The 26876-nt window shown below is 39.1% G+C and overlaps 1 protein-coding gene across 2 annotated transcripts in view; it reads left to right on the forward strand.

Moving 5' to 3' along the window:
- The first annotated feature begins 354 nt into the window (after positions 1-354).
- PDHA1 (pyruvate dehydrogenase E1 subunit alpha 1) overlaps positions 355-26876 on the forward strand; it is a 41674-nt gene continuing 15152 nt past the window's right edge. Inside the window, exons 1-6 of one of the 2 annotated variants that reach the window (XM_053706391.1) lie at positions 355-518; positions 10583-10597; positions 11373-11441; positions 11846-12019; positions 22672-22798; positions 23755-23846. In XM_053706391.1, the coding sequence (XP_053562366.1) occupies positions 456-518; positions 10583-10597; positions 11373-11441; positions 11846-12019; positions 22672-22798; positions 23755-23846 (540 nt within the window). In that variant the 5' untranslated portion in view covers positions 355-455. The remainder of the gene's footprint in view (positions 519-10582; positions 10598-11372; positions 11442-11845; positions 12020-22671; positions 22799-23754; positions 23847-26876) is intronic. The other variant, XM_053706392.1, reaches the window with a different exon arrangement.

Below are 26876 nucleotides of genomic sequence, written 5' to 3' on the forward strand. Positions count from 1 at the left end.
CATCTACCCTACATATATTCATAGTGAAATCAGTGGCCCAATGGTCATTAACCGTTTGAAAATATAAGTTACTTATTCAAAACCAACTTCCATGAATAAGAAACAGAATTTCACGAATAAGAAACAGCTTGAATAATACACCAACTTCCTTGTCGTATGTGAGAGCGTGAAATAACACGCAAGAATTCCAGCATTAAATTATTTCCAAATCACTGTGCTGTATCAATTAAAAACATTAAAACTACAAATAACGTTGTCCCGTCAATCTGCCCATATCAAAGATGTCTTTACCGCACACCGTAAGCTATGAATAGATGTAGTTGTTGGGCGCTGGTCTGACGTAAACAGTAGACGCCGCCTGTCAACTGCGCAGGTCCCTTGGAAGGTTACAAACTCCTACTTGGGTTGAGGTCGTTTGTGTCACCGTTTTTGCGTCGCCCTAAGCACTGCAACTCATGCAAAAGATGTTGTCCCTCATATCCCGAGTGCTGCAGGGACCTGCCCAGAAACCCGTCGCTGTAAGTAAGCCAGCCGGCCTGTTGCACGGGGAAAGGTGCGATCCATTGGGGGACAGTAGACTATAGAGAAGCCCAGTAGTCTAGGACTAGGTTATCATAAGACATAAATTAAGTGTATATATATTTATTATACAACTGGATTTTTAATTTCACTAATTCTACATGAGAAGTCACGGGTATTTAGTAAGGTGTGGTGGGGGATTAATTAATTTGACAGCGGTAGTATGTTTTTGCAAACTGGTTTGTTACTTGGAGACATAGTCGATTGACTAATATAATTTCCATCACCAAAAGTTAAACCGATCAGTTGTAAGATTTAAAATGGTTAATAATATTATAGAAAATCCTGTATACAGTTTAAAGATGGTATATGTTAGTATTCGTGCTTTTTTGCATTCTTTTTGGAGAGTTGTCATTGTCTACCAAATTTCTGACAGCATAACTATGGTCATGCACATTTCCTAGCATTTTCTGTATAAAAAAAAATAGATTCATATTCAAAATCTATTTTGATTGCTGACCTTGCATATGTTTTTATTAATTTGCTGCATTCCATGTTTTTTTTTACATAACTTAATTTTATAAATTAATATTTTAAAATAGAATAAAAACTAAGCGTTGTAAGCTAAAAAGTTAGATTACTTCTTTACTGATATTTTCAAATCTAGAAAAGTGTATCTAATTATTTATCTAAGCAGTGTATTTACCATCAAAAGTTTTGATAAGTTTCTTAAAGGGATATTAAAGTAAAAATTAAGGGGACAGTCTAATCAAAATTAAAACTGTTTGATTCAGAAAGGACATGCAATTTTAAACAGCTTTCCAGTTTACTTTTATCATCAAGTTTACTTTGTTCTTTTGGTATTGTTTGTTGAAAGTTAAACTAGGTAGTCTCTTAAAGGGACACTGAACCCAAATCTTTTTGTTTACGATTTGATAGAGCATGCGATTTTTAAGCAACTTTCTAATTTACTGCTATTTTCATCATTCTCTTGCTATCTTTATTTGAAAATCATGAATGTAAATCTTAGCAGCCAGCCCATTTTCGGTTCAGCACTACGGATAGTACATGCTTATTTGAGGCTGACATTTACCCACCAATAAGCAAGCATAACCCAGGGTCTAAACCAAAAATGGGCTGGCTCCTATACATCATATTCCTGCTTTTTAAATAAAGATAGCAAGAGAACGATGAAAAATTGATAATAGGATATTTGCTTAAAAGTGCATGCTGTATCGGAATCCTTAAAGAAAAAAATATGGGTTCAGTGTCCCTTTAAGCTAATTTCCAAGCCCTTAAAAGCCACCTCTTATCTAAGTGCATTTTGACAGTTTTTCAGTTAGTTTATGTGGGACATATAGAAAATATTTTGCTCACTCCTATGGAGTTATTTATGATTAAGCACTGATTGGCTAAAATGCAAGTCTGTCAAAATAACATAACTAAAATAAGGGGGCAGCCTGCAGAGGTTTAGATACAAGGTAATCACAGAGGTAAAACGTGTAGTATAACTGTTGGTTATGCAAAACTGGGGAATGGGTAATGAAAGGTATTATCTTTTAAAACAATAAAAATTATGGAGTAGACGGTCTATTTAAAGGGACAGGAAACCCACATTTATTCTTCCATGATTTTGAGTATGCAATTATAAATAATTTTCCAATTTACTTCTTTACTTGGATGAGCCAATAACAGGAGGAACATATGTGCAGCCACCAATCAGCAGCTTCGGAGCCTAACTAGGTATTTTTTCAACAAAGGATGTAAAGAGAACAAAACAAATGAGATAATAGAAGTACATTGGAAAGTTGCATGCTGTATCTGAATCATGAAAGTCAAAATAAATAGGTTTCATGTCCCTTTTTAAACTTGCATGATTCAGATAGAGCATGCAATTTTAAGACACTTTTAAATTCACTTCTATTTTCAAACTTCTTTTGTTGAAAAAGAATATATACGTATCCTACACTACTGGGAGCTAGCTTGTGATTGGTAGCTACAAACATTTGCCTCTTGTGATTGGCTCACTAGACTATTAGTTATTTGTAGAGCACCAACAGATTCTGTATATGTGTTCAGCTAGTTCCCAGTAGTGTATTTCTTCTCCTTCAGCAGAGGATACCAAGAGAATGAAGCAAATTTGAAAATAGAAGAAAATTGGATAGTTGTTAAAAATTATATGCTCTATCTGAATAGTGAAAGTAATTTGGGGTTTTATGTCCCTTTAAAGGTTAGACTATATCAATAAATTTGTATTACCTTTTGCTTTCTTCACCTCTTCATTGTATTTTTAAAAACATTTAATTCCAATATACATTGCTCTAGTCCAGAGCCATAACTATTCTTCATGCTGAACACCAACCAGTGCCTGATGTTTTACCGAAAGCAAATAAAATGAATTATGACCACAGCCTTGTAAATATACATTAGCACTTTATTATGTGACATTGTCATGTTATTTATTGCAGTCTTCTGTTTATATACTTTACATACACATCTCACACACAGGACTGCAATGTTGTGTTCTTTAAACCCAATTGTAATTGTATTTCCTGCATTAATCTGTAGATATTGACTTATGTCAGTTTTTCTTGTTATACACTTCAGTCATTTATTTGAAATCTTGATATAATTGTGGGTTTATGACAGTACACAATGCATTGTTTAGCTGTAATGCATGGTCATAATTACACTTCATGATTACTTAACATTGCTGTCCAGGGATATACACTACACTGAAACGTTTACCTGGTTAAGTAATAAGTGATTGCAGACATTCCAACCTGCAAAAAAACATAATTTATGTAAGAACTTACCTGATAAATTCATTTCTTTCATATTAGCAAGAGTCCATGAGCTAGTGACGTATGGGATATACATTCCCACCAGGAGGGGCAAAGTTTCCCAAACCTCAAAATGCCTATAAATACACCCCTCACCACACCCACAATTCAGTTTAACGAATAGCCAAGAAGTGGGGTGATAAAAAAGTGCGAAAGCATATAAAATAAGGAATTGGAATAATTGTGCTTTATACAAAAATCATAACCACCACAAAAAAAGGGTGGGCCTCATGGACTCTTGCTAATATGAAAGAAATGGATTTATCAGGTAAGTTCTTACATAAATTATGTTTTCTTTCATGTAATTAGCAAGAGTCCATGAGCTAGTGACATATGGGATAATGATTACCCAAGATGTGGATCTTTCCACTCAAGAGTCACTAGAGAGGGAGGGATAAAATAAAGACAGCCAATTCCTGCTGAAAATAATCCACACCCAAAATAAAGTTTAATGAAAAACATAAGCAGAAGATTCAAACTGAAACCGCTGCCTGAAGTACTTTTCTACCAAAAACTGCTTCAGAAGAAGAAAATACATCAAAATGGTAGAATTTAGTAAAAGTATGCAAAGAGGACCAAGTTGCTGCTTTGCAAATCTGATCAATCGAAGCTTCATTCCTAAACGCCCAGGAAGTAGAAACTGACCTAGTAGAATGAGCTGTAATCCTTTGAGGCGGAGTTTTACCCGACTCAACATAGGCAAGATGAATTAAAGATTTCAACCAAGATGCCAAAGAAATGGCAGAAGCTTTCTGGCCTTTTCTAGAACCGGAAAAGATAACAAATAAACTAGAAGTCTTTCGGAAAGACTTAGTAGCTTCAACATAATATTTCAAAGCTCTAACAACATTCAAAGAATGTAACGATTTCTCCTTAGAATTCTTAGGATTAGGACATAATGAAGGAACCACAATTTCTCTACTAATGTTGTTGGAATTCACAACTTTAGGTAAAAATTCAAAAGAAGTTCGCAACACTGCCTTATCCTGATGAAAAATCAGAAAAGGAGACTCACAAGAAAGAGCAGATAATTCAGAAACTCTTCTGGCAGAAGAGATTGCCAAAAGGAACAAAACTTTCCAAGAAAGTAATTTAATGTCCAATGAATGCATAGGTTCAAACGGAGGAGCTTGAAGAGCCCCTAGAACCAAATTCAAACTCCAAGGAGGAGAAATTGACTTAATGACAGGTTTTATACGAACCAAAGCTTGTACAAAACAATGAATATCAGGAAGATTAGCAATCTTTCTGTGAAAAAGAACAGAAAGAGCAGAGATTTGTCCTTTCAAGGAACTTGCGGACAAACCTTTATCTAAACCATCCTGAAGAAACTGTAAAATTCTTGGAATTCTAAAAGAATGCCAAGAAAAATGATGAGAAAGACACCAAGAAATATAAGTCTTCCAGACTCTATAATATATCTCTCTGGATACAGATTTACGAGCCTGTAACATAGTATTAATCACAGAGTCAGAGAAACCTCTTTGACTAAGAATCAAGCGTTCAATCTCCATACCTTTAAATTTAAGGATTTGAGATCCTGATGGAAAAAAGGACCTTGCGACAGAAGGTCTGGTCGTAGCGGAAGAGTCCACGGATGGCAAGAGGCCATCCGGACAAGATCCGCATACCAAAACCTGTGAGGCCATGCCGGAGCTACCAGCAGAACAAACGAGCATTCCTTCAGAATCTTGGAGATTACTCTTGGAAGAAGAACTAGAGGCGGAAAGATATAAGCGGGATGATACTTCCAAGGAAGTGATAATGCATCCACTGCTTCCGCCTGAGGATCCCGGGATCTGGACAGATACCTGGGAAGTTTCTTGTTTAGATGAGACGCCATCAGATCTATTTCTGGAAGCTCCCATATTTGAACAATCTGAAGAAATACCTCTGGGTGAAGAGACCATTCGCCCGGATGCAACGTTTGGCGACTGAGATAATCCGCTTCCCAATTGTCTATACCTGGGATATGAACCGCAGAGATTAGACAGGAGCTGGATTCCGCCCAAACCAGAATTCGAGATACTTCTTTCATAGCCAGAGGACTGTGAGTCCCTCCTTGATGATTGATGTATGCCACAGTTGTGACATTGTCTGTCTGAAAACAAATGAACGATTCTCTCTTCAGAAGAGGCCAAGACTGAAGAGCTCTGAAAATTGCACGGAGTTCCAAAATATTGATCGGTAATCTCACCTCCTGAGATTCCCAAACTCCTTGTGCCGTCAGAGATCCCCACACAGCTCCCCAACCTGTGAGACTTGCATCTGTTGAAATTACAGTCCAGGTCGGTAGCACAAAAGAAGCCCCTTGAATTAAACGATGGTGATCTGTCCACCACGTTAGAGAGTGTCGTACAATCGGTTTTAAAGATATTAATTGAGATATCTTTGTGTAATCCCTGCACCATTGATTCAGCATACAGAGCTGAAGAGGTCGCATGTGAAAATGAGCAAAGGGGATCGCGTCCGATGCAACAGTCATAAGACCTAGAATTTCCATGCATAAGGCTACCGAAGGGAATGATTGTGACTGAAGGTTTCGACAAGCTGAAATCAATTTTAGACGTCTCTTGTCTGTTAAAGACAGAGTCATGGACACTGAATCTATCTGGAAACCCAGAAAAGTTACCCTTGTCTGAGAAATCAATGAACTTTTTGGTAAATTGATCCTCCAACCATGATCTTGAAGAAACAACACAAGTCGATTCGTATGAGATTCTGCTAAATGTAAAGACTGAGCAAGTACCAAGATATCGTCCAAATAAGGAAATACCACAATACCCTGTTCTCTGATTACAGACAGAAGGGCACCGAGAACCTTTGTAAAAATTCTTGGAGCTGTAGCTAGGCCAAACGGCAGAGCCACAAACTGGTAATGCTTGTCCAGAAAAGAGAATCTCAGGAACTGATAATGATCTGGATGAATCGGAATATGCAGATAAGCATCCTGTAAATCTATTGTGGACATATAATGCCCTTGCTGAACAAAAGGCAAGATAGTCCTTACAGTTACCATTTTGAACGTTGGTATCCTTACATAACGATTCAATATTTTTAGATCCAGAACTGGTCTGAAGGAATTCTCCTTCTTTGGTACAATGAAGAGATTTGAATAAAACCCCATCCCCTGTTCTGGAACTGGCATAATTACTCCAGCCAACTCTAGATCTGAAACACAATTCAGAAATGCTTGAGCTTTCACTGGATTTACTGGGACACGGGAAAGAAAAAATCTCTTTGCAGGAGGTCTCATCTTGAAACCAATTCTGTACCCTTCTGAAACAATGTTCTGAATCCAAAGATTGTGAACAGAATTGATCCAAATTTCTTTGAAAAAACGTAACCTGCCCCCTACCAGCTGAGCTGGAATGAGGGCCGCACCTTCATGTGGACTTAGAAGCAGGCTTTGCCTTTCTAGAAGGCTTGGATTTATTCCAGACTGGAGATGGTTTCCAAACTGAAACTGCTCCTGAGGATGAAGGATCAGGCTTTTGTTCTTTGTTGAAACGAAAGGAACGAAAACGATTATTAGCCCTGTTTTTACCCTTAGATTTTTTTATCCTGTGGTAAAAAAGTTCCTTTCCCACCATTAACAGTTGAGATAATGGAATCCAACTGAGAACCAAATAATTTGTTACCCTGGAAAGAAATGGAAAGTAGAGTTGATTTAGAAGCCATATCAGCATTCCAAGTTTTAAGCCATAAAGCTCTTCTAGCTAAAATAGCTAGAGACATAAACCTGACATCAACTCTGATAATATCAAAAATGGCATCACAGATAAAATTATTAGCATGCTGAAGAAGAAGAATAATATTATGAGAATCATGATCTGTTACTTGTTGTGCTAAAGTCTCCAACCAAAAAGTTGAAGCTGCAGCAACATCAGCCAAAGATATAGCAGGTCTAAGAAGATTACCTGAACACAGATAAGCTTTTCTTAGAAAGGATTCAATTTTCCTATCTAAAGGATCTTTAAACGAAGTACCATCTGACGTAGGAATAGTAGTACGTTTAGCAAGGGTAGAAATAGCCCCATCAACTTTAGGGATTTTGTCCCAAAATTCTAATCTGTCAGACGGCACAGGATATAATTGCTTAAAACGTTTAGAAGGAGTAAATGAATTACCCAATTTATCCCATTCTCTGGAAATTACTTCAGAAATAGCATTGGGAACAGGAAAAACTTCTGGAATAACCACAGGAGATTTAAACACCTTATCTAAACGTTTAGAATTAGTATCAAGAGGACCAGAATCCTCGATTTCTAAAGCAATTAGTACTTCTTTAAGTAAAGAACGAATAAATTCCATTTTAAATAAATATGAAGATTTATCAGCATCAATCTCTGAGACAGAATCCTCTGAACCAGAAGAGTCATCAGAATCAGAATGATGATGTTCATTTAAAAATTCATCTGTAGAGAGAGAAGTTTTAAAAGATTTTTTATGTTTACTAGAAGGAGAAATAACAGACATAGCCTTCTTGATGGATTCAGAAAAAAAATCTCTTATGTTGTCAGGAACATTCTGCACCTTAGATGTTGAGGGAACTGCAACAGGCAATGGTACATTACTAAAGGAAATATTATCTGCTTTAACAAGTTTGTCATGACAATTAATACAAACAACAGCCGGAGGAATAGCTACCAAAAGTTTACAGCAGATACACTTAGCTTTGGTAGTTCCAGCACTAGACAGCGATTTTCCTGAAGTATCTTCTGACTCAGATGCAACGTGAGACATCTTGCAATATGTAAGAGAAAAAACAACATATAAAGCAAAATTGATCAAATTCCTTAAATGACAGTTTCAGGAATGGGAAAAAATGCCAATAAACAAGCTTCTAGTAACCAGAAGCAAAGAAAAAATGAGACTGAAATAATGTGGAGACAAAAGCGACGCCCATATTTTTTGGCGCCAAATAATACGCCCACATTGTTTGGCGCCTAAATGCTTTTTGGCGCCAAAAATGACGCCACATCCGGAACGCCGACATTTTTGGCGCAAAAGGACGTCAAAAAATGACGCAACTTCCGGCGACACGTATGACGCCGGAAACAGAAAAGATTTTTTGCGCCAAAAAAGTCCGCGCCAAGAATGACGCAATAAAATGAAGCATTTTCAGCCCCCGCGAGCCTAACAGCCCACAGGGAAAAAAAGTCAAATTTTTAAGGTAAGAAAAAATGATTGATTCAAACGCATTATCCCAAATATGAAACTGACTGTCTGAAAATAAGGAATGTTGAACATTCTGAGTCATTCAAATAAATGTTTGAATACATATATTTAGAACTTTAAAAATAAAGTGCCCAACCATAGCTTAGAGTGTCACAGAAAATAAGATTTACTTACCCCAGGACACTCATCTACATGTTTGTAGAAAGCCAAACCAGTACTGAAACGAAAATCAGCAGAGGTAATGGTATATAAATAAGAGTATATCGTCGATCTGAAAAGGGAGGTAAGAGATGAATCTCTACGACCGATAACAGAGAACCTATGAAATAGACCCCGTAGAAGGAGATCACTGCATTCAAATAGGCAATACTCTCCTCACATCCCTCTGACATTCACTGCACGCTGAGAGGAAAACCGGGCTCCAACTTGCTGCGGAGCGCATATCAACGTAGAATCTAGCACAAACTTACTTCACCACCTCCATAGGAGGCAAAGTTTGTAAAACTGAATTGTGGGTGTGGTGAGGGGTGTATTTATAGGCATTTTGAGGTTTGGGAAACTTTGCCCCTCCTGGTGGGAATGTATATCCCATACGTCACTAGCTCATGGACTCTTGCTAATTACATGAAAGAAACTCATTTCAGGGAGGTGGCTTCACCGATTACTGAACCCACACACACACAACCCCCTGCACAAAGACTTTAACTTCCCACACCACAACATCACCCCTCCTCCTTGTATGCCTAACAAATGTCCCTGTGCGCATTATACACTACCCGTCCCTTACTAGCTCAGGGCTGCTCACCTCCTTATCCAACAATTGTTCCCGGGGAGTCAAGCACTCCTGCCTGTGCTGATAAACTGCCAACTCCTGGTCAATACATCGCCCTTTGTGGTAGACCAGTTATCCGTTGTCAGAAAACACACACACAATAGGCACTCAGCACCACTTACTACTCTGTATCACTTCCCGCTCCTACTACAGTCCGGACATTAGGAGACTCTCCACACTGTGCTTGTGTGATGGACTGGCCAAGCATGTCTCCAGACCTAAACCCTTTTGAGCATCTGTGGGGCATCCTCAAACGGAAGGTGGGGAGCCCAAGGTCTCTAACATCCACCAGCTCTGTGATGTCGTCATCAAGGAGTGGAAGAGGGCTCCAGTCTCAACCTGTGATGCTCTGGTGAACTCCATGCCCAAGAGGGTTAAGGCAGTGCTGGAAAATAATGGTGGCCACACAAAATATTGACACTTGGGGACCAATTTGGACATTTCCACTTAGGGGTTTACTCACTTTTGTTGCCAATGGTTTAGACATTAATGTCTGTGTGTTTGGTTATTTTGAGAGGAAATCAAATTTACAGTTATACAAGCTGTACACTCACTACTTAACATTGTATCAAAGTGTCATTTCTTCAGTGTTATCATATGAAAAGATATAATAAAATATTTACAAAAATGTGAGGGGTGTACTCACTTTTGTGAGATACTGTATGTGCAGTGGTTATAGACATCTTGCCAGTATAGAGCTTTTTGAATACTGTATAAACTGAATGCTTTTTAACTTAAAGCATGAACTTCTTTTCGCTCCTAAATAAGTAAAGCAGGGATTGCCAAATGTCATGAGCCTGAACGTCATGGCATCTAGAATTTTACCCCCACCAACTAACATGGAAACATTCAGAAGAGCATGTTTTAAACAGACATAAAAGTGTTATTTCAAATGCTCATATTATAATACATTTCTAATTTGAATGGAAACATTTTTATAGTATACTTGCCGTGTATTTCTAGTCTGTACGGCAGCCAAAGATAATTGTGCCACTGCAGGTGTTGGGTCAGGAAAATAAATACTTTTGAATTCTATATAGCATCCCTAATAAATATATATATATATATATATATATATATATATATATATATATATATATATATATATATATATATATATATATATATATATATATATATATATATATATAAATAAATAAATAACATTTTTGTTTTCTTTTTTGTCCTGGGTTTGGTGCTGCTTTAGGGGGCTACAAGTGAGGTAAGGAAGGATTTCTGTGTTTTTATTATATCATTTCATAGTGTATCTTGTATAGTTGTCCTGCCATACTTTTTTTATTTTTACGGTTACATCTGTAAATAAATTTTTTTTTAAAAATGGAATGAATAAACTTCTTTGTAGTCGGGCCACAGTGTGTGTTTAAAAAAAAAAATCATTTTTAATTTAAAAAAACTGTCAGAAACCTTGCTAAATGTGCTATTCCATCTGCTAACCTGAATATATAATAAAGGACATCAGCCTTATTAGGTTTTTAGTATCCAAATATTGATTAACGCCACATTCGTATTGGTGTCATGACTCATGAGAAGTTTTTTCTTTTTATTGTGCCTAACTGGGATCAGTGAATCACATAAAAACATAACCTTTTCTCATTAATCTAGTATAGTAATGTCATGAATTGTCTAGGAGACACTTTGCCATTATAGCGGTTTTTGTGCGCAATTGTTCTTTGACAATATATCTAAGAAATATTCTTGTTTGGATCTAGGAATAAATATTTAGCTTGGTTGTGTGGACCTTTATTATAGTTTCTAAATATAGTAAATTGTACTGCTTTGCATGAATGGTTACCATACATGGCTTCTGAAAATACTATAATTATTAAAGGAATAAACTGCATTGCGACTTTAGCTGTATGCATTTGTGTCTCATTGGTACTAGGTTTGATTTATTCCAGGCTTTCCTCACTTCATCTGGCAGTTTTGGAATAACCAGATTCTTTCAAATAAAATATATATATATACTCTTTTTAAAGGTGGTTCGTATCATGGTGGCATCACGGAACTATGCAGACTTTGCCTCAGAAGCTACATTTGATATCAAGGTAAGCATTATTTGTCCTTAGGAGACTTGTGTGGAGAGGAGGTCAATTTTTTTATTTCCTTTCATTATAATCTGGGTGGATAAAAAGCAATGTGGTGTTTTTTTGTTTTTTAAATCTTTATTTTTTTATTTTATTTAAATCAGATTTTGGAAAAATCCATCTAAAGAGTTTCTATTTAAGATACATTATAATCTAAAGGTTATTCATCCTGAATTATATAGCAAGGTGCTGTATATTCATGGCTGTAATGTTTTACATTTTTTGTAAACTAATTCCATTAATTCATTAACAATGTCCTGCTCTCCCAGAGGTTTCTGTCAGATTATTTTGGGCAATATTTCTTTCTTGAAGAAAAGGTTAAAAAATCTTTAATGATTACAACAATATTTTTAATCCGTGTTTAGAAATGTGACGTACATCGTTTCGAGGAGGGACCTCCAACCCAGGCTGTTCTGACGCGAGAGGAAGGTCTGCAGTATTACAGGACCATGCAGACCATTCGTCGGATGGAGCTGAAGTCAGATCAGCTGTACAAGCAGAAGATCATTCGTGGCTTCTGTCATCTTTATGATGGTCAGGTGAGGTCAGCTTGTAAACATACCGTATTTGTTTTTCACATTGCACATTTATTTTTTTATTTTTTTTCCAACAATGTGAGCATGATACAAAATCATCGCCTTGCGAGGCGAAACATTAACAAAATTCAATAAAACAGGTATAAGTTCACCTTTTAACAAAAGAAAATTAATAAATCGATGTGTATTTATAATTTAACGGTGGTATGTTGAATATCTACTTTAGCGCCAACTGACACTTATATGCCCGGGGAGGTGAGCCCTAGCTGTCACCGTGACTAAAGCGAAAAAGGTGTGGATCCCAGGCGCCAACTAACAGAGGCTAAGTGTATGGAAGGTTTAAAAGAGAGATTTATTATACAGCTTATCCAAAATAAAACCAATAAAACAATACACAATGTCATGGATCCATGATCATCGATTACTAATCCAATGAATGATCCATGACATTGTGTATTGTTTTATTGGTTTTATTTTTGATAAGCTGTATAATAAATCACTCTTTTAAACCTTCCATACACTTAGCCTCTGTTAGTTGGCGCCTGGGTTCCACACCTTTCATATTTATAATTTAACATCACGTTGCTGGGTTTTATATTATATCTCATGAATAATACAGACAGTCAGCAGTATTTAACTTTTTTCCCCCAAAAAAATATTCTGTTATATATGGATCATAAAACTTCTACCATTATCATGGAAATTAACCATTTTTTTTTAAACTTCACTTCCTGCTAAATATAAATTATCATTGATTGTGCTATCTGTATAATAGAGTAGAACAGTGGTTGGCAAGTAGGGGCAGAGTGAGGGAGGGAAAAAGGAAAGGGTTCCCTTTTCCTTCCTTTCCTTAATGTGTGATTTTACTATGTATCCTAACGAAATCTGAAATGTGCATGTAACATTGCCTCCTGTATATATGTTGTATCTTTAAATGGATATACTAATTGTTTTTGGATATTGCTTGGTTCTGAATTAATAAAGGGGTACCATTTGGCAAAGTACTTGGTTATATTTAAATGTGGATTAGCAATTCGATCCATCTGGAGTCTTAACTTAGAAATAAATGTCTTTTCTGTCCAAGTCGCCAATATAATTGAGCGTCCGCATAGAATAGTATTGTTAATTAATTTAGCATTTAGAAATCTGTGACTAAATTCTTTTGTGAGAATAATATTGTGTAAATTATATCTGACTTTTTGTTTTGTAATTCTTGATATCCAGAACGCCACTTTATGCCAAAATCTATTTACTTTTGGGCAATACCAGATACAATGTATAATATCTGCCCTTTCTTTATGACACCTGGTACAATAAAGTATCTTGCTCTGCGACCATCTGGTCATCTCATGGGGGTTAAATAAGCATTATTAATTCATTTGATCTGTGTTTCTCGCCATGAAATGGAAAGAGTTGAGTCTCTCACTCTAGTAAGACTATTCATGATTTGTGCCTTAGTAAAACCTATAGTCTTTATCTGCCAAATACGGACTATATAATCTAGATTTTTTTTATCCCCTACCCTCTTAAGTATCCAATTATACCAATTTAATTTCAATAAGATATAGATGTGCAGCCGTTTTTATAAAGGTTAAGGCCCATATCCATCTCTTTCCAGTCCTCATGTATATTGCGCCTATTTTTAATGGTCTCTTGGAGATGTCTTACTTGGAGATACTCACTCATGAAAATCTTTATTCTGAACATTGAATTTTATCTTTTAGTGAGTCAAAGGATTTAATTTGTTTATCATTATGCCATAATTGTTCTAAAAATATTAAACCTCAGTCTTTCCAGTTATTAAACACTGTAGAATTTAACCCTGGCATGAACTCTGGATTACCGAATATGGTTAGATATTTTGAAAAGTAAGGTTCTATCTTGCCTATTCTACATAATTGCTGCCAAGCTATAATTGAATTCTTCATAATTCTCATTTTTAACTTCCTTGGGTAAATGTTTTATTTCCAAATGAAGTAGCGCAGACAGTGAAAGAGGTTTAACTAAATTTGATTCTATTTCTACTAGAGAATAGTATCCAAGTGTTGTCATCCAGTCTAGTGCTATTTTTGCGATACAGACCAAGTTTTACCATTTTATAGACGGTAGGCCAAGACCGGCGTACAATTTACCCTGAGTTAACCTATCTACTGATGATCTAGGTTTTTTTTTTTTTTTTTTATTGAGGTTAAATATCGCATTGACAACAGTCTCATCATCAGAATACATTATACAACTTATATTATACTGACATGACATTACACAGTGGGCACCTCATTTTTTAAAACTTGTGAGTTTTGCGAGATCCTCAGACAAGCAGGTCCAATCGTGGGACCCAAAGCTAAACAAAACAATTGAGGATATGGCAAAGTAGATAATAGTAAAGATTGCAATTTCAACTTATGTGGGATAAATACAGAATATGAAGTGTATATATAATATCAATACAGTAAAGCATAGTAAAGGCATCAGGGTAGCTCTGTAGAGATCATCATTTGGAAAAGCGTGGAGTATAGCCTCTCTTAATAATTATTATAAGCTGATAACCATTAATGCTGAGCCTCCGTTAAAACATAGGCAATCTCTAAACCATTATCTTAAGCAGACTACAGAAAACAGGAAATCACTATAAAATCAATGATCCTGTGTTGAACCCCTGAGAGCCATTCTATCATGTTGCAGGGGGAAAGAAAAACTAGGTCATGGCTCTACAGGTAGGGCAGAGGCTACTAAACTCTGCCAAAAGGGTGCAGAAAAAGGGGAATCATCCCCAACCGCACAGAAGTAATGAGGGGGAGGGGAAGGGGGGGAGAGGGAAGGGAAGGGGAAAGAGGAGGAAAGGAGGAGGGAAGGGAGGAGAAAGGAGGGAAGGAAGGGGAAGAGGAGGAGGTGGGAGGGAAGAGGAGGAGGTGGGAAAGGAAGGGGAAGGAGGAAAGAAGGAGGGAAGAGGGGGGGAAAGGAGGAGGGAGGAGGAGAGAAGGGACGGAGGAGGGAGAGGGGAAGGGAGGAGGGGGGGGGGGAGGGGGAAGGGAGGAGGGGAGGGGGAAGGGAGGAGGGGGGGGGGGAGGGGGAAGGGAGGAGGGGGGGGGGGGAGGGGGGAAGGAAGGCGGGGGGAGGAGGGGGGGGGGGGGAGGGGGAAGGGAGGAGGGGGGGGGGAGGGGGAAGGGAGGAGGGGGGGGGGGAGGGGGAAGGAAGGCGAGGGGGGAGGAGAGGAAGGGGGGGCGGGCAGAGGGATAGCCAAAAAATGACAGATCTTACTATTGTTAGCTTACATTCATAACATAGGGCCTGGAGATATAGATAGAATAACTTAACATTATGTCTGTCTGAATAAGGACACCTAAGCATGTGGACAGTCTTAACTAGAATGTACATTATAGACAGAGCTCTAAGTTGATCATACATGGTAATATACTGATATGGTATGTAGACTTTCTTCCTATCTATCCAAATAACATTGATACTAAGCATTAGTGAGTAATGATGTAATATAAAATAAAACATTGCATGGCAGTCAATATCATAGCTCAAGTAGTTTATGAGATTTAAGTCTCCAGGCTTCAACAATAGAATAACTTTTATGACCTGTGAGTATGAATCCATATCTAATGTTCTCTTTTAGTGAACAGTAAAACAGCATTGTCCCGTTCCTCATGCGCACATCTCAGGCTACTGTGAGCCTTCATAACTTATCATCTAATGCACAGCAGGGGATAATAATATAGCACTGACAAGCGGGCAAATACATATGAATGTTGCTTACAGCATCACAATGTAAACATAGTCCTATGTCTCAACCAATACCGTCTCTGTGGTTCGTGGGAGCAGAGCAGAAGTGGATAGAATGCTGAACCTGCAGCTGCTGTTGGATTGAACTCCAGGGAGATAGCTGCTCTAATTCCTCACAGACTTGCGGTGAAAAGCCAGGAAGAAGCGAGAGGGACACCGCATGAGCTCTGCAGTGCACCCCAGAGCCTGCCCCCATATACAGGCTGTCGTGCTGTGTGGTCTCCCAGGTCCACAACCCACTCGCGGCAACAGAGAATAAACCGGGCTCCAGTTTGGGACCTGCACTCTCAAGCATCAATGCTGGGGAGCGCGGCTGGGAATCCTTAGGTGTTGCGTCACACTGTAACTCCGGTGGTGTATCTTGTTCCTCAGCCGTGGTAGCGCTGCGTGCTCGCGCTGCTTGAACTTTAGCAGTAAGAGCATCCAATCTCACACATATTCTCCTCCCGTACTCCTCCAGTAGGTTTCTGATGTCGGCGTACAGTACTTGGGGCTCCATCACGGGCAATAGTACAGCCGCTTCCAAAATGACTTCCAAAATGGCGCTGCAGCTTGTGATAGGGAACCCCCTCACCGTTTCTCAGCTCAATATGAGGCACACAGCCTCCAATTCTTTATCCGCGTATCCCCGGCTTCCTCTTTTAGCAGTATTGACTAGCTATAAGCTAAGTAGAATAGTTTTGTCAGGGAGAATTCGTATTTTATGGTGTTGAAATCAGGAGCTCCTGATCAGTGCGTCCAATAGCTATGGCGGTTAGCTCCGCCCCCGATCTAGGTTTTTTTATGTACACCCCATAAAAATTCCGGGAAAATTCTATTAATAATGGATAAATCTCTATTTTATTTTATTTTTATAAATATGGGTAGGTTTTGCATAACGGAGTAATTTAGGGAAAATTATAATTTTTCTGAAATTAATTTTGCCTGATAGTGATATTGGAAGATGTGCCAATTTTCGCTAGTTTTTCTTGGAAATTTATTTCTTGGAAATTCAAATCGAACCAGTGTTCAGGTGATGGACTAAATTTAAGTCCCAAATATTTTTATATATTCTTTGATTTCCTGGAATGGAACTTCTGCTGAAAGGTGATTTTTATTAATCCATAAAATTTCTGATTTGTGAAAATGTATTCTATATCCTGAAAAGGAACCAAAATTTCTTAAGATTTTTAATAGCTTGGGTATATTATCCTGTGAATTCCTAACAAAAATAAGCAAGTCATCTGCATACAATGCTATTTGAAGTTTCTAAAATGCCTTGTATCTGCTCTCTTAAGCGAATAGCCAGTGGTTCAATTTATAGATTGAATGATAAGGGGAATCCCTGTCTCATACTCTTTGATGATATTATATCTGGAGAGATATCACCATTGATTATCAACACTGATATTGGTTTTACGTATAATCTTTGAATAAAGTCAAGAAATCCCTCTTTAAATCCAAATTTGAGTGAAGTAGTGAAAAGATGATCCCATTGTATAGAATCAAACGCTTTCTCAGCGTCAATAGATATAATCGCGTTATCAATGTAACGCCAGTAATACTCCAGAGTTAATAATACTTTTCTAATAATTATAACCATCATGCCTTTCCATGTCAGTTGAGCGCCATAGATAAGTCTGCAGACACATCTTCAATAAATGGTGATTTATAGCAGATGCCAAACATACTTCATGATCTGTTTAAATAAGCTGCGTGTTACCTTAAATATACACATGGTTTTTAATAACTTAAAGATTTAGTGAAATCACCTATTATATACCTGTAGTAATGCAAATACATTTTAAGAAATTAATCAATTCATAATAAAGTACTGACAGATTCTGTATAACTGTATTCCATATTCATTTTGAAAGATGTTGATCCTAGCTTCCACCAATTCAGAAATTAAAGGAACAGATTTTATATATAAAAAAAAACTATACATTAATGTATATTTTGCTCTTTTTTACATAGTCTACCCCTGAAAATTGAGCAATTTTTAATTCTCAAAACTTGAAATGCACACAGTTGACTTTTTAAGGCTTTTTTAACTGCTACATATCTGTTACGAATTGTCTTTATCAGATGACAACTGCAGAACAATGTACTTTATACTAACTGTATGGCCATGACTAGCCTTGTCTGCAGATTGACTCCCCCAAATAAGGAAAATGGTGGGTTGAGTTTGGCTATTCAAAAAAATTAATTGCATGAAAATGATTCTGTGTGTACTGTCCCTATAATAATATTATTACTATTATTATTATTATTATTTAATTTTTTTTTGTAGTAACCCATATTTTCTTCCTAAATGGAAAGAGTCCACAGCTGGGAATTCAGAACCTGGCCACCAGGAGGAGGCACAGAAACCCCAGCCAAAGGCTTAAATACTCCTCCCACTCCCCTCGCTCCCCCAGTCATTCTGGCAGAGGAGTTTTAGAAGTTTTCGATAGTTTCTTATGGAGGGTAGTACTCTTCGGCATGGGACTGGAGTTTTATGTAGTCCTGTCAGCCTCTCAGTGAGAGCCTGGGCGAAAGTTAGAGTCCGGATATGCAGGGAGAGTCTTTCTGCGAAACCATCCCAACTCATATTAACAGCTCCACAAGCAATCAGCGTTGACGAGTCCATGGAGAAGCAACGTTACCATCTGTCACACTTGAAGGGCTGTGTTCCTGTTCCACGGTGTAGATTCCGGTAAGATCGTTTCATTTTACTTTCATCATGGATGTATCGTAATTACAACTGTTTATCCGAGAGGGGCTACAACCTTTCTGGATAACTTTAACATAGGGTCTCAGTGAGGCTCCTTTTTGTATCTAGGAATCAAGGGTTAATATCTCCTGAGGGGGGTTATTGAAAAGGGGGGTTTATAATTATGTTTATGTGATTCTGTCTGCTGCTGTGTAGTGTTGCTTTGGCTCATGGCTCTTTTGGAACATAACGGCCTATGTCTAGTGACGCAGCCTTTACGGTCGGGCTCGCTTTTGCATGGACTGCACGGTTCACCTTGTGACTCCATTTCCGCATTCCTGACCGTTTGGCGACTGAGAAATCCTAGTCCGCTGGTGTCTGGTTCCCTGGAGGTGGTGAGTGCCCCAGCCATTGGGGGTGTAAGGTGCCGTTTAGATTTTTCTTATTGGTCCATCTTTTATTTAGTGTCCCAGTTATGGAGGATTCAGATTTTTTGGAGACGGATGTCTGTGATTCAGACTCTACTTCTTGCGAAGAATATGAATTGGCCCGGTGATACATGCCCATCAGTTATATTCCGAATGCCGATTTAGTGTGCTCTGTTCCTCGGGATCGGGGAATCAAGTGCTTACTGAACCATCCACCTCTGGGGATTTTATTTCCCACGAGACGAATTCCCTACTACCAACTCTTACTACGCATGCAGGTAACCCAAAAGCTACTTATTCTTCTATGGAGTGTGGCCTGTTTCCACCGGAGGTTTACGACACGGTTCCGCATGACGATATCTTTGGCGCTGGCGCATCGGCACCTCCCGGGAGTGTGCTTACGATATTGTCCGTGTTCCATAACTGGGGCTCGTCAGGCCTGGGATCGCCTGGTCCAGTTCAGCCCTCCGGGGAAGCAACTGCACCTGAGGCCGGTGTTTTCTTTTTTCCCGGTGAAGGTATGTTGCGCCTTTCGTTATAGACTGGCGCCCCTTCGTGTTCTACTAAGACACGTTTTTGGCGTTGCTGGAGGATCCCACTCTTAAGGGATTCTCAGTCTTAATCTTCGACTGGCTTGCATGCATAGACATAAGGGGATGCAGTAATCTTCTTATAGTCTTTGTTATTTGTGTATCCTTTTCCTGTTCAGAGCTTGGAAGTCTCTGACCCCTGTTGGGCTGGTCCTGCGGGTCTGTCTGTTCTTCCTGGGCGATAACCTAGAATCCCCAGAGGTGGATGGTTCAGTGACACCCCAGCCAAAGGCTTAAATAAGTCTCCTACCTCCCCTTTCCCACAGTCATTCTTTGCCTTTCATCACAGGAGGATGGCAGAGAAGTGTCAGAAGATTTCAGAGTTGTTCCTCAGGAGGGGTATCTACCCTTCGACTTTTTTTAGGAGTTAGGTCTTTCATACCGCCGTTCTGACGGGTTTTGCCTTTCATTTGCAAGTGTCCTTTTAGGACTTGTTCCTTTTAGAGGTTCTCTTCCTTGGGGTCAAGACTTTCTGGACTTTGTCTGGTTCTTCCGGCAGCTTTGGCCGCTTAATTAGGAAGTCAAGGCCCTGAGGCTCTGTCTTCCTTTTGGATTTGGTTGTCTCCATATCAGGGGCGATAGGAGGTTTTGGCTCTTTTTTCCAAGCTTTCTGCTTAGGGGATGTTTTTGAGCCTGGGTTTGGAATGCTTTGCATTCTTCTCCCTTGGGTGTGGTCCTCTGGAACGTTAATCCGTAAGGATTATGGAGACTAGCCTTTCTTTTCTACTCTGTTTTGGGTGACCCTGTTCTCGTTCTTGTGTTGCCTGTGAGCTCTAGAGAAATAGTGTGACTTTGTCGTGGCCTAGCACCTTGTTAGGGGGTGTTGATCTCCGGCCAAGGGTGTTTTCTTCCCTTTGGGCTGGGAATTACGAGCGAGTCCATTACCCGTTTTCCGGGTACCCCGGTTATCATCCCCTGTGAGGTCTAATTACTTCAGACGGGGGGTATCTTGTGTTCCCTGGTGGTGTTGTTAATTCTAGGACGATTCTGGGTTCCGGGTCCAGGGTTCTTGTCTTGGATCCTTCTTGGATGTCTGGAGACTTATGATCCTGTGGACTGGTTAGGGATGACCCCGTTTTTTCAGGGACCTAAGTTGCAACATAGGGGCTAGCTCCTTGGGCTTGCAAGCAGGGAGGCCGTGGTTCACATCCACCTTCAGTACTGGTTATAAACTTTAAGGCCTGACTTGTACTTCGGACGGAGTGTGCTCCTTTTCATGGGGAGTTTTTTCTCTGTTGGGTCAACAGTGGATGATTTTTCATTTGGTCCGTGTTTTGATCATACTATGGCTTCATGTCTTGTGGACATGTACGCTGTTCTTATCTGTGCCCTTCCCTTTTGAGGTGATAGTGTGTCTTCCTTATGAGCTGGGTTGTCCTCTCTCTGGAGGGCCATTGTCCTGCCCTGTGTGTAGGAGGTTGGATCAGGTGGCTTATTTCTGTAAGGGGCAGCATCTGCTGCTCTGTGGGCTCTGTTTCACCTGTTGTTGAAAATTGATCTCTCTACAAAAGAGTTGTGACAGGTCTTCCTATAGATCTATTGCACTTTTCTATGTTCCAGGTCCTTGGGGGTTCTCCTTGAGAGTGCCTTTTTTTGGAGGAGCGGATTGGGTTGGCATCCAAGCTCTGTTGGGGTGGGTGAGGCCTCCCTTTTTCTTTCCATTCCCTGGGTGCTTGTGGCTGGGGTCTTTCTGTACCCCCTGTCTATCGGACATGTCTGTCACTTGGTCTGGTGTTGGAGCAGTATCTGAGATCTGTTGCTCTGCTATTTCGTCGTCTAAGCATTCGAGGTATGGTAAGCCTCTTTGAGGTTTCTCATTTCTCTATCAAGATTTGTGGGAAGGACTGGCGGCTCTTAGCCTGCAACGTTATCCGCTGGTTAATGGATACTTAGCAAGCTTAAGGATCCTATCTTCAGCTACTTTCTACTTGTTCTGCAAGTATTTAAGTTTCAGAGTCATTTTTAGTGTGCAATGTTTTTGTTTCAGGTGTTGTTCGTCAGACCTATCGGAGCTTGCTGCACAAGGTTTCGTTCTTAATATTTCATATTCTGAGCTACCTTTTTTGTGACTTGGTGACCTTCGTCTTCAGTTGCTTTCAAGAATGCGGTTGCACTGTGTTAGGGGAAGATCCTCTCTCTGTTTCAGACTCCCAGCCTTATCTCGTGGTTTCTGTATTTCTGGGGTCTGGACGTTGCCTCCCCTTGTTTCTATGAGACTGGTTGGGTCTCTGTTAGCCTGACCCGGTTTCTCTCTTTTTTTTTTTTTTGCTCTGTTTTGTGCCCTTTTTATTTTTATTTTTTTTCTGGAGTTCCTTATGCTAGCTGTACAGCTAGCTCAGCATACTAGTGCACTGTAGCAAACCAAGGGTTGCATGTTCGATCCTCGGCGAGGTCTACTCAGCCTTTCCTCCTTTCAAGGTTGATAAAATGAGCAGCGCCTTGAGTCCTTTAAGGGGGATTAGCCACGCTTTACAAGTACAATCATGTTTTCGCCGTGTCTTTTTCTTCTTTGTGGAAGAATACGGTAGTTTGTTCCCTTTCTTTAGTAAGGAGTGTGTTGTTTGCAGACAGACTGCTTGGCAATGGTGTCTCTTGGAGACAGATGATCTGCGGGTCAGTGTTCTTGGGCCTTTTCCTTTTTTCTTTCAAAGTTGTTCTCGGCTTCGGACGAAGCAGGATTTTGTTGGGAAGGGGTTTTCAGGCCTGGTGCCCTCAGAATGGGCTGCCTCTTGTACACTCCCGTTTTTGCATTCTGTGTCCTCTATTGCTTGGGTATTTTCGCAAAAGTAATGAATGCAGCTGTGGACTCTTTTTTTCCATTTATGAAGAAAAACATAAATTATGCTTACCTGATAATTTTCTTTTCTTCAGATGGAAAGCGTTAACAGCTCCCCGCCCATGTTTTTTTATGTGGGGCGGCCGTAATTTTTGTTCTTCTGGCATCTTTTTCACCCTGATATTTCTTCTGCTGTTCCTTGTTCCTCGGCAGAATGACTGGGGGATGAGGGGAGTGGGAGGAGTATTTAAGCCTTTGGCTGGGCTGTCTTTGCCTCCTCCTGTAGGCCAGGTTCTGAATTCCCAAAAGTAATGAATGCAGCTGTGGACTCTCCATCTGAAGAAAAGAAAATTATTGGACTAATCTGTATATGTAACACATTATTTATTTGTTCACAGGAAGCCTGTTGTGTTGGTATGGAAGCTGCTATTAATAAGTCGGATCACTTAATTACTGCATACCGAGCTCATGGATATACTTATACACGTGGTGTGTCTGTTAAGGAAATCTTAGCTGAACTGACAGGTAAGTGCAGTACTACAACAATACAAGAGTATTGCAGAAATCATTCTAATTAAAACTAAAATACACTAATGTGCTCTTTATTAAAATGTCCTCTTAAACTTGGCAGTCAGAGAGAAATGTAACAGTTTGATTTATTGCACCCTCATAAGATTTGTTAGACATCATAAATACCAAATATTTTCTTTACTATTTTTAGTTTGTCTTTGGCAAACACAGGCCTGTACCTAAGAGGGATCATTCAGACTCAAATGGATATAGTCACCTCAAGAGAGTGACTGCATTTTCATTTTGGGTTCATAAATCATATTTCTTGTTATTCTAATTGAGTGTTTGTGTGAACAAATCTACACCATCTGGCCAGTGCGCTGAGTATTTCTGCCATTTAAAGGGACCTTATACACTCATTTTTTCTTTGCATAAATGTTTTGTAGATCTATTTATATAGCCCATAAAGTTTTTTTTTTTTTTTAAATGTATAATTTTGCTTATTTTTAAAGAACATTGCTCTGATTTTCAGACTCCTAACCAAGCCCCAAAGTTATTTGAATACCGTCAGCTACCTTCTCCAGCTTGCTCCTGTTTGTGTAAAGGGTCTTTTCATATGCAAAAGAGGGGGGAGTGTCTTATTTCCCATTTGCAGTGGGCTTTCCAGCTACCTTTTCAACAGAGCTAAACTGAAAGCTTCTAAGTAAGTTTTTAAACCATTTTATACTGGATTTTTATATCAGTATCTGTGCATCTTATGCTTTATAGTAGTGTCTATTACATGCAGTTATATGAAAATGAGTGTATACTGTCCCTTTAATGAGTGAACAAGTGTTTGTAGCAACAGAGAAGTGCCAAGCACAGCAGGACACTTCTGTGCCACTCAATAGTCCTCAGCTTTCAATTGTAAATCATTACTGGCTTTTATATTCTTTATCTATAATGAATGGCATTATATATTCTGTTACTAGGACGAAGAGGTGGCTGTGCCAAAGGAAAGGGAGGGTCTATGCATATGTATGCAAAGAACTTCTATGGTGGAAACGGCATCGTGGGAGCCCAGGTATCAGATATAATTGATCTTCATCTTTTTTTATTGTGCATGTAAAGTGTGGTTTTTTTTTTTTTTTGTAATGCTTGTTTCTGTGTTTATAATGCTGAATAAAAGCATAAATGGATTTTATTATGTACTTCACTAATCTCCTTTATTTTATTTATTATTATTATTTGCATGGTTTTGAAATTAGTCTTGCATTGTACATGATATATAGATATCTTACAATATTCAATATTGTGTGTGAGGTAGATATGTCAACAGGTATATACTTGTAATCTGGGTACTAATGTGTATGTTTAAACCATTTTAGATCTATTATTATAACCTTCATTTGTTTTCAGAATGAAAAAAAGACAATGGGGAAAAAAAAGCCTTAACCCCTTAATGACCGGACCATTTTTCAAATTTCTTACCCTTCATGACAATGGCTATTTTTACATTTCTGCACTGTTTGTGTTTAGCTGTAATTTTCCTCTTATTCATTTACTGTACCCACACATATTATATACCGTTTTTCTCGCCATTACATGAACTTTCTAAAGATACCATTATTTTCATCATATCTTATAATTTACTATAAAAAAAAATATAAAGTATGAGGAAAAAATGGAAAAAAACACACTTTCTCCAACATTGGTGTGTCCGGTCCACGGCGTCATCCATTACTTGTGGGATATTCTCCTCCCCCACAGGGAAAGGCAAGGAGAGCACACAGCAAGAGCTGTCCATATAGTCCCTCCCAGGCTCCGCCCCCCCCAGTCATTCTCCTTGCCGCTCTGAACAAGTAGCATCTCCTCTGGGATGGTGAGGAGTTTGTGGTGTTTAGTTGTAGTTTTTTATTCTTCTATCAAGAGTTTGTTATTTTAAAATAGTGCTGGTATGTACTATTTACTCTGATACAGAAAGAGATGAAGAGTTCTGTTTTAAAAGAGGATTATGATTTTAGCAGACAGTAACTAAAATCAGTTGCTGTTCCCACACAGGACTGTTGAGATGAGAGAACTTCAGTTGGGGGGAACAGTTTGCAGACTTTTCTGCTCAAGGTATGACTAGCCATTTTTCTAACAAGACTGTGTAATGCTGGAAGGCTGTCATTTTCCCTCATGGCGATTGGTAAGCCATTTTCTTAGTCTCAAACAGAATAAAGGGCTTATTATGGGCTATACACTGGTAGACACTCTTAAGGGCTAAATCAATTGCTTTATTTAAGTATTATATGCAGTTTGAAGTTGAATTTCACACTTTTATAACATTGGGGAACGTTTTTAGCACCAGGCACTTGTTAAGACACCTTCCCAGTCAGGAAGGGCCTTTCTCTGTAGTAGGCAGAGCCTCATTTTCGCGCCATTACTGTGCAGTTACTTTTGAGTACAGTACATGCAGCTGCATGTGTGTGGGTCTGGAATCCACTAAAAACGTTCCTAGAAGGCTTCGTTTGATATCATATACCCCCCTGGGATTGGTGAAGTCGCAGCAAAGGCTGTAGCTGGGACTGTAAGGGGGTTAAAATTAAAAACGGCTCCGGTTTCCACATTTTAAGGGTTAACAGCTTGAAAATTGGGGTGCAATACTTTGAATGCATTAAGACACTGGTCTTTACATTTGGTAAAGATTGGATAATTCCTTCATAGTTTTTCACATATTCAGTAATAAAGTGTGCCCTGTTTAACATTTAAAGAGACAGTAACGGTTTTGTTTTAAAACGTTTTTTGTGCTTTATTAACCAGTTTAAGCCTGTTTAACATGTCTGTACCTTCAGATTGATCATGTTCTGTATGTATGGTAGCCAATGTGGTTCCCCCTTCAAATATGTGTGATAATTGTGCCATAGCGTCCAAACAAAGTAAGGACAGTACTGTCACAAATTGTAAATTTGCCCAGGATGATTCCTCAGATGAAGGAAGTAGACATAGTTCTACATCATCTCCTTCTGTGTCTATACCAGTTATGCCCGCGCAGGCGACCCCTAGTACTTCTAGCGCGCCAATGCTTGTTACTATGCAGCAATTGACGGCAGTAATGGATAACTCCATAGCTAATATTTTATCCAAAATGCCAGCATTTCAGAGAAAGCGCGATTGCTCTGTTTTAAACACTGTAGAGCAGGAGGGCGCTGATGATAATTTTTCTGTCATACCCTCACACCAATCTGAAGTGGCAGTGAGGGAGGGTTTGTCAGATGGGGAAATTTCTGATACAGGAAGAATTTCTCAGCAGGCAGAACCTGATGTTGTGACATTTAAATCAAAATTAGAGCATCTCCGCGCATTACTTAAGGAGGTGCTATCTACTCTGGATGATTGTGACAATCTGGTCAACCCAGAAAAATTGTGCAAGATGGACAAGTTCCTTGAGGTCCCGGTGCACCCTGATGCTTTTCCGATACCTAAACGGGTGGCGGACATAGTGAATAAGGAGTGGGAGAAGCCAGGCATACCTTTTGTCCCTCCTCCTATATTTAAGAAATTGTTCCCTATGGTCGACCCCAGGAAGGACACATGGCAAACAGTCCCTAAGGTCGAGGGGGCGGTTTCTACTCTAGCCAAGCGCACGACCATTCCTATTGAGGACAATTGTGCTTTCAAAGATCCTATGGATAAAAAATTAGAGGGTTTGCTTAAAAAGATTTTTGTACAGCAAGGTTACCTCCTTTAACCTATTTCGTGCATTATTCCTGTCACTACAGCAGCGTGGTTCTGGTTCGAGGAACTGGAAAAGTCGCTCAGTAGGGAGACTCCGTATGAGGAAGTCATGGACAGAATTCACGCACTTAAGTTAGCTAATTCCTTTATTTTAGACACCGCTTTTCAGTTAGCGAGGTTAGCGGCGAAAAATTCAGGGTTTACAATTGGGGCGCGTAGAGCGCTCTGGCTAAAGTCTTGGTCGGCGGATGTATCTTCCAAGACAAAATTGCTTAATACCCCTTTCAAAGGTAAGACCCTTTTTGGGCCAGAATTGAAAGAGATTATTTCAGACATCACTGAGGGAAAGGGCCATGCCCTCCCACAAGATAAACCTTTCAAGGCTAAGAATAAG

The sequence above is a fragment of the Bombina bombina genome, chromosome 3 (assembly GCF_027579735.1).
Source record: "Bombina bombina isolate aBomBom1 chromosome 3, aBomBom1.pri, whole genome shotgun sequence".
NCBI lineage: Eukaryota > Metazoa > Chordata > Amphibia > Anura > Bombinatoridae > Bombina > Bombina bombina.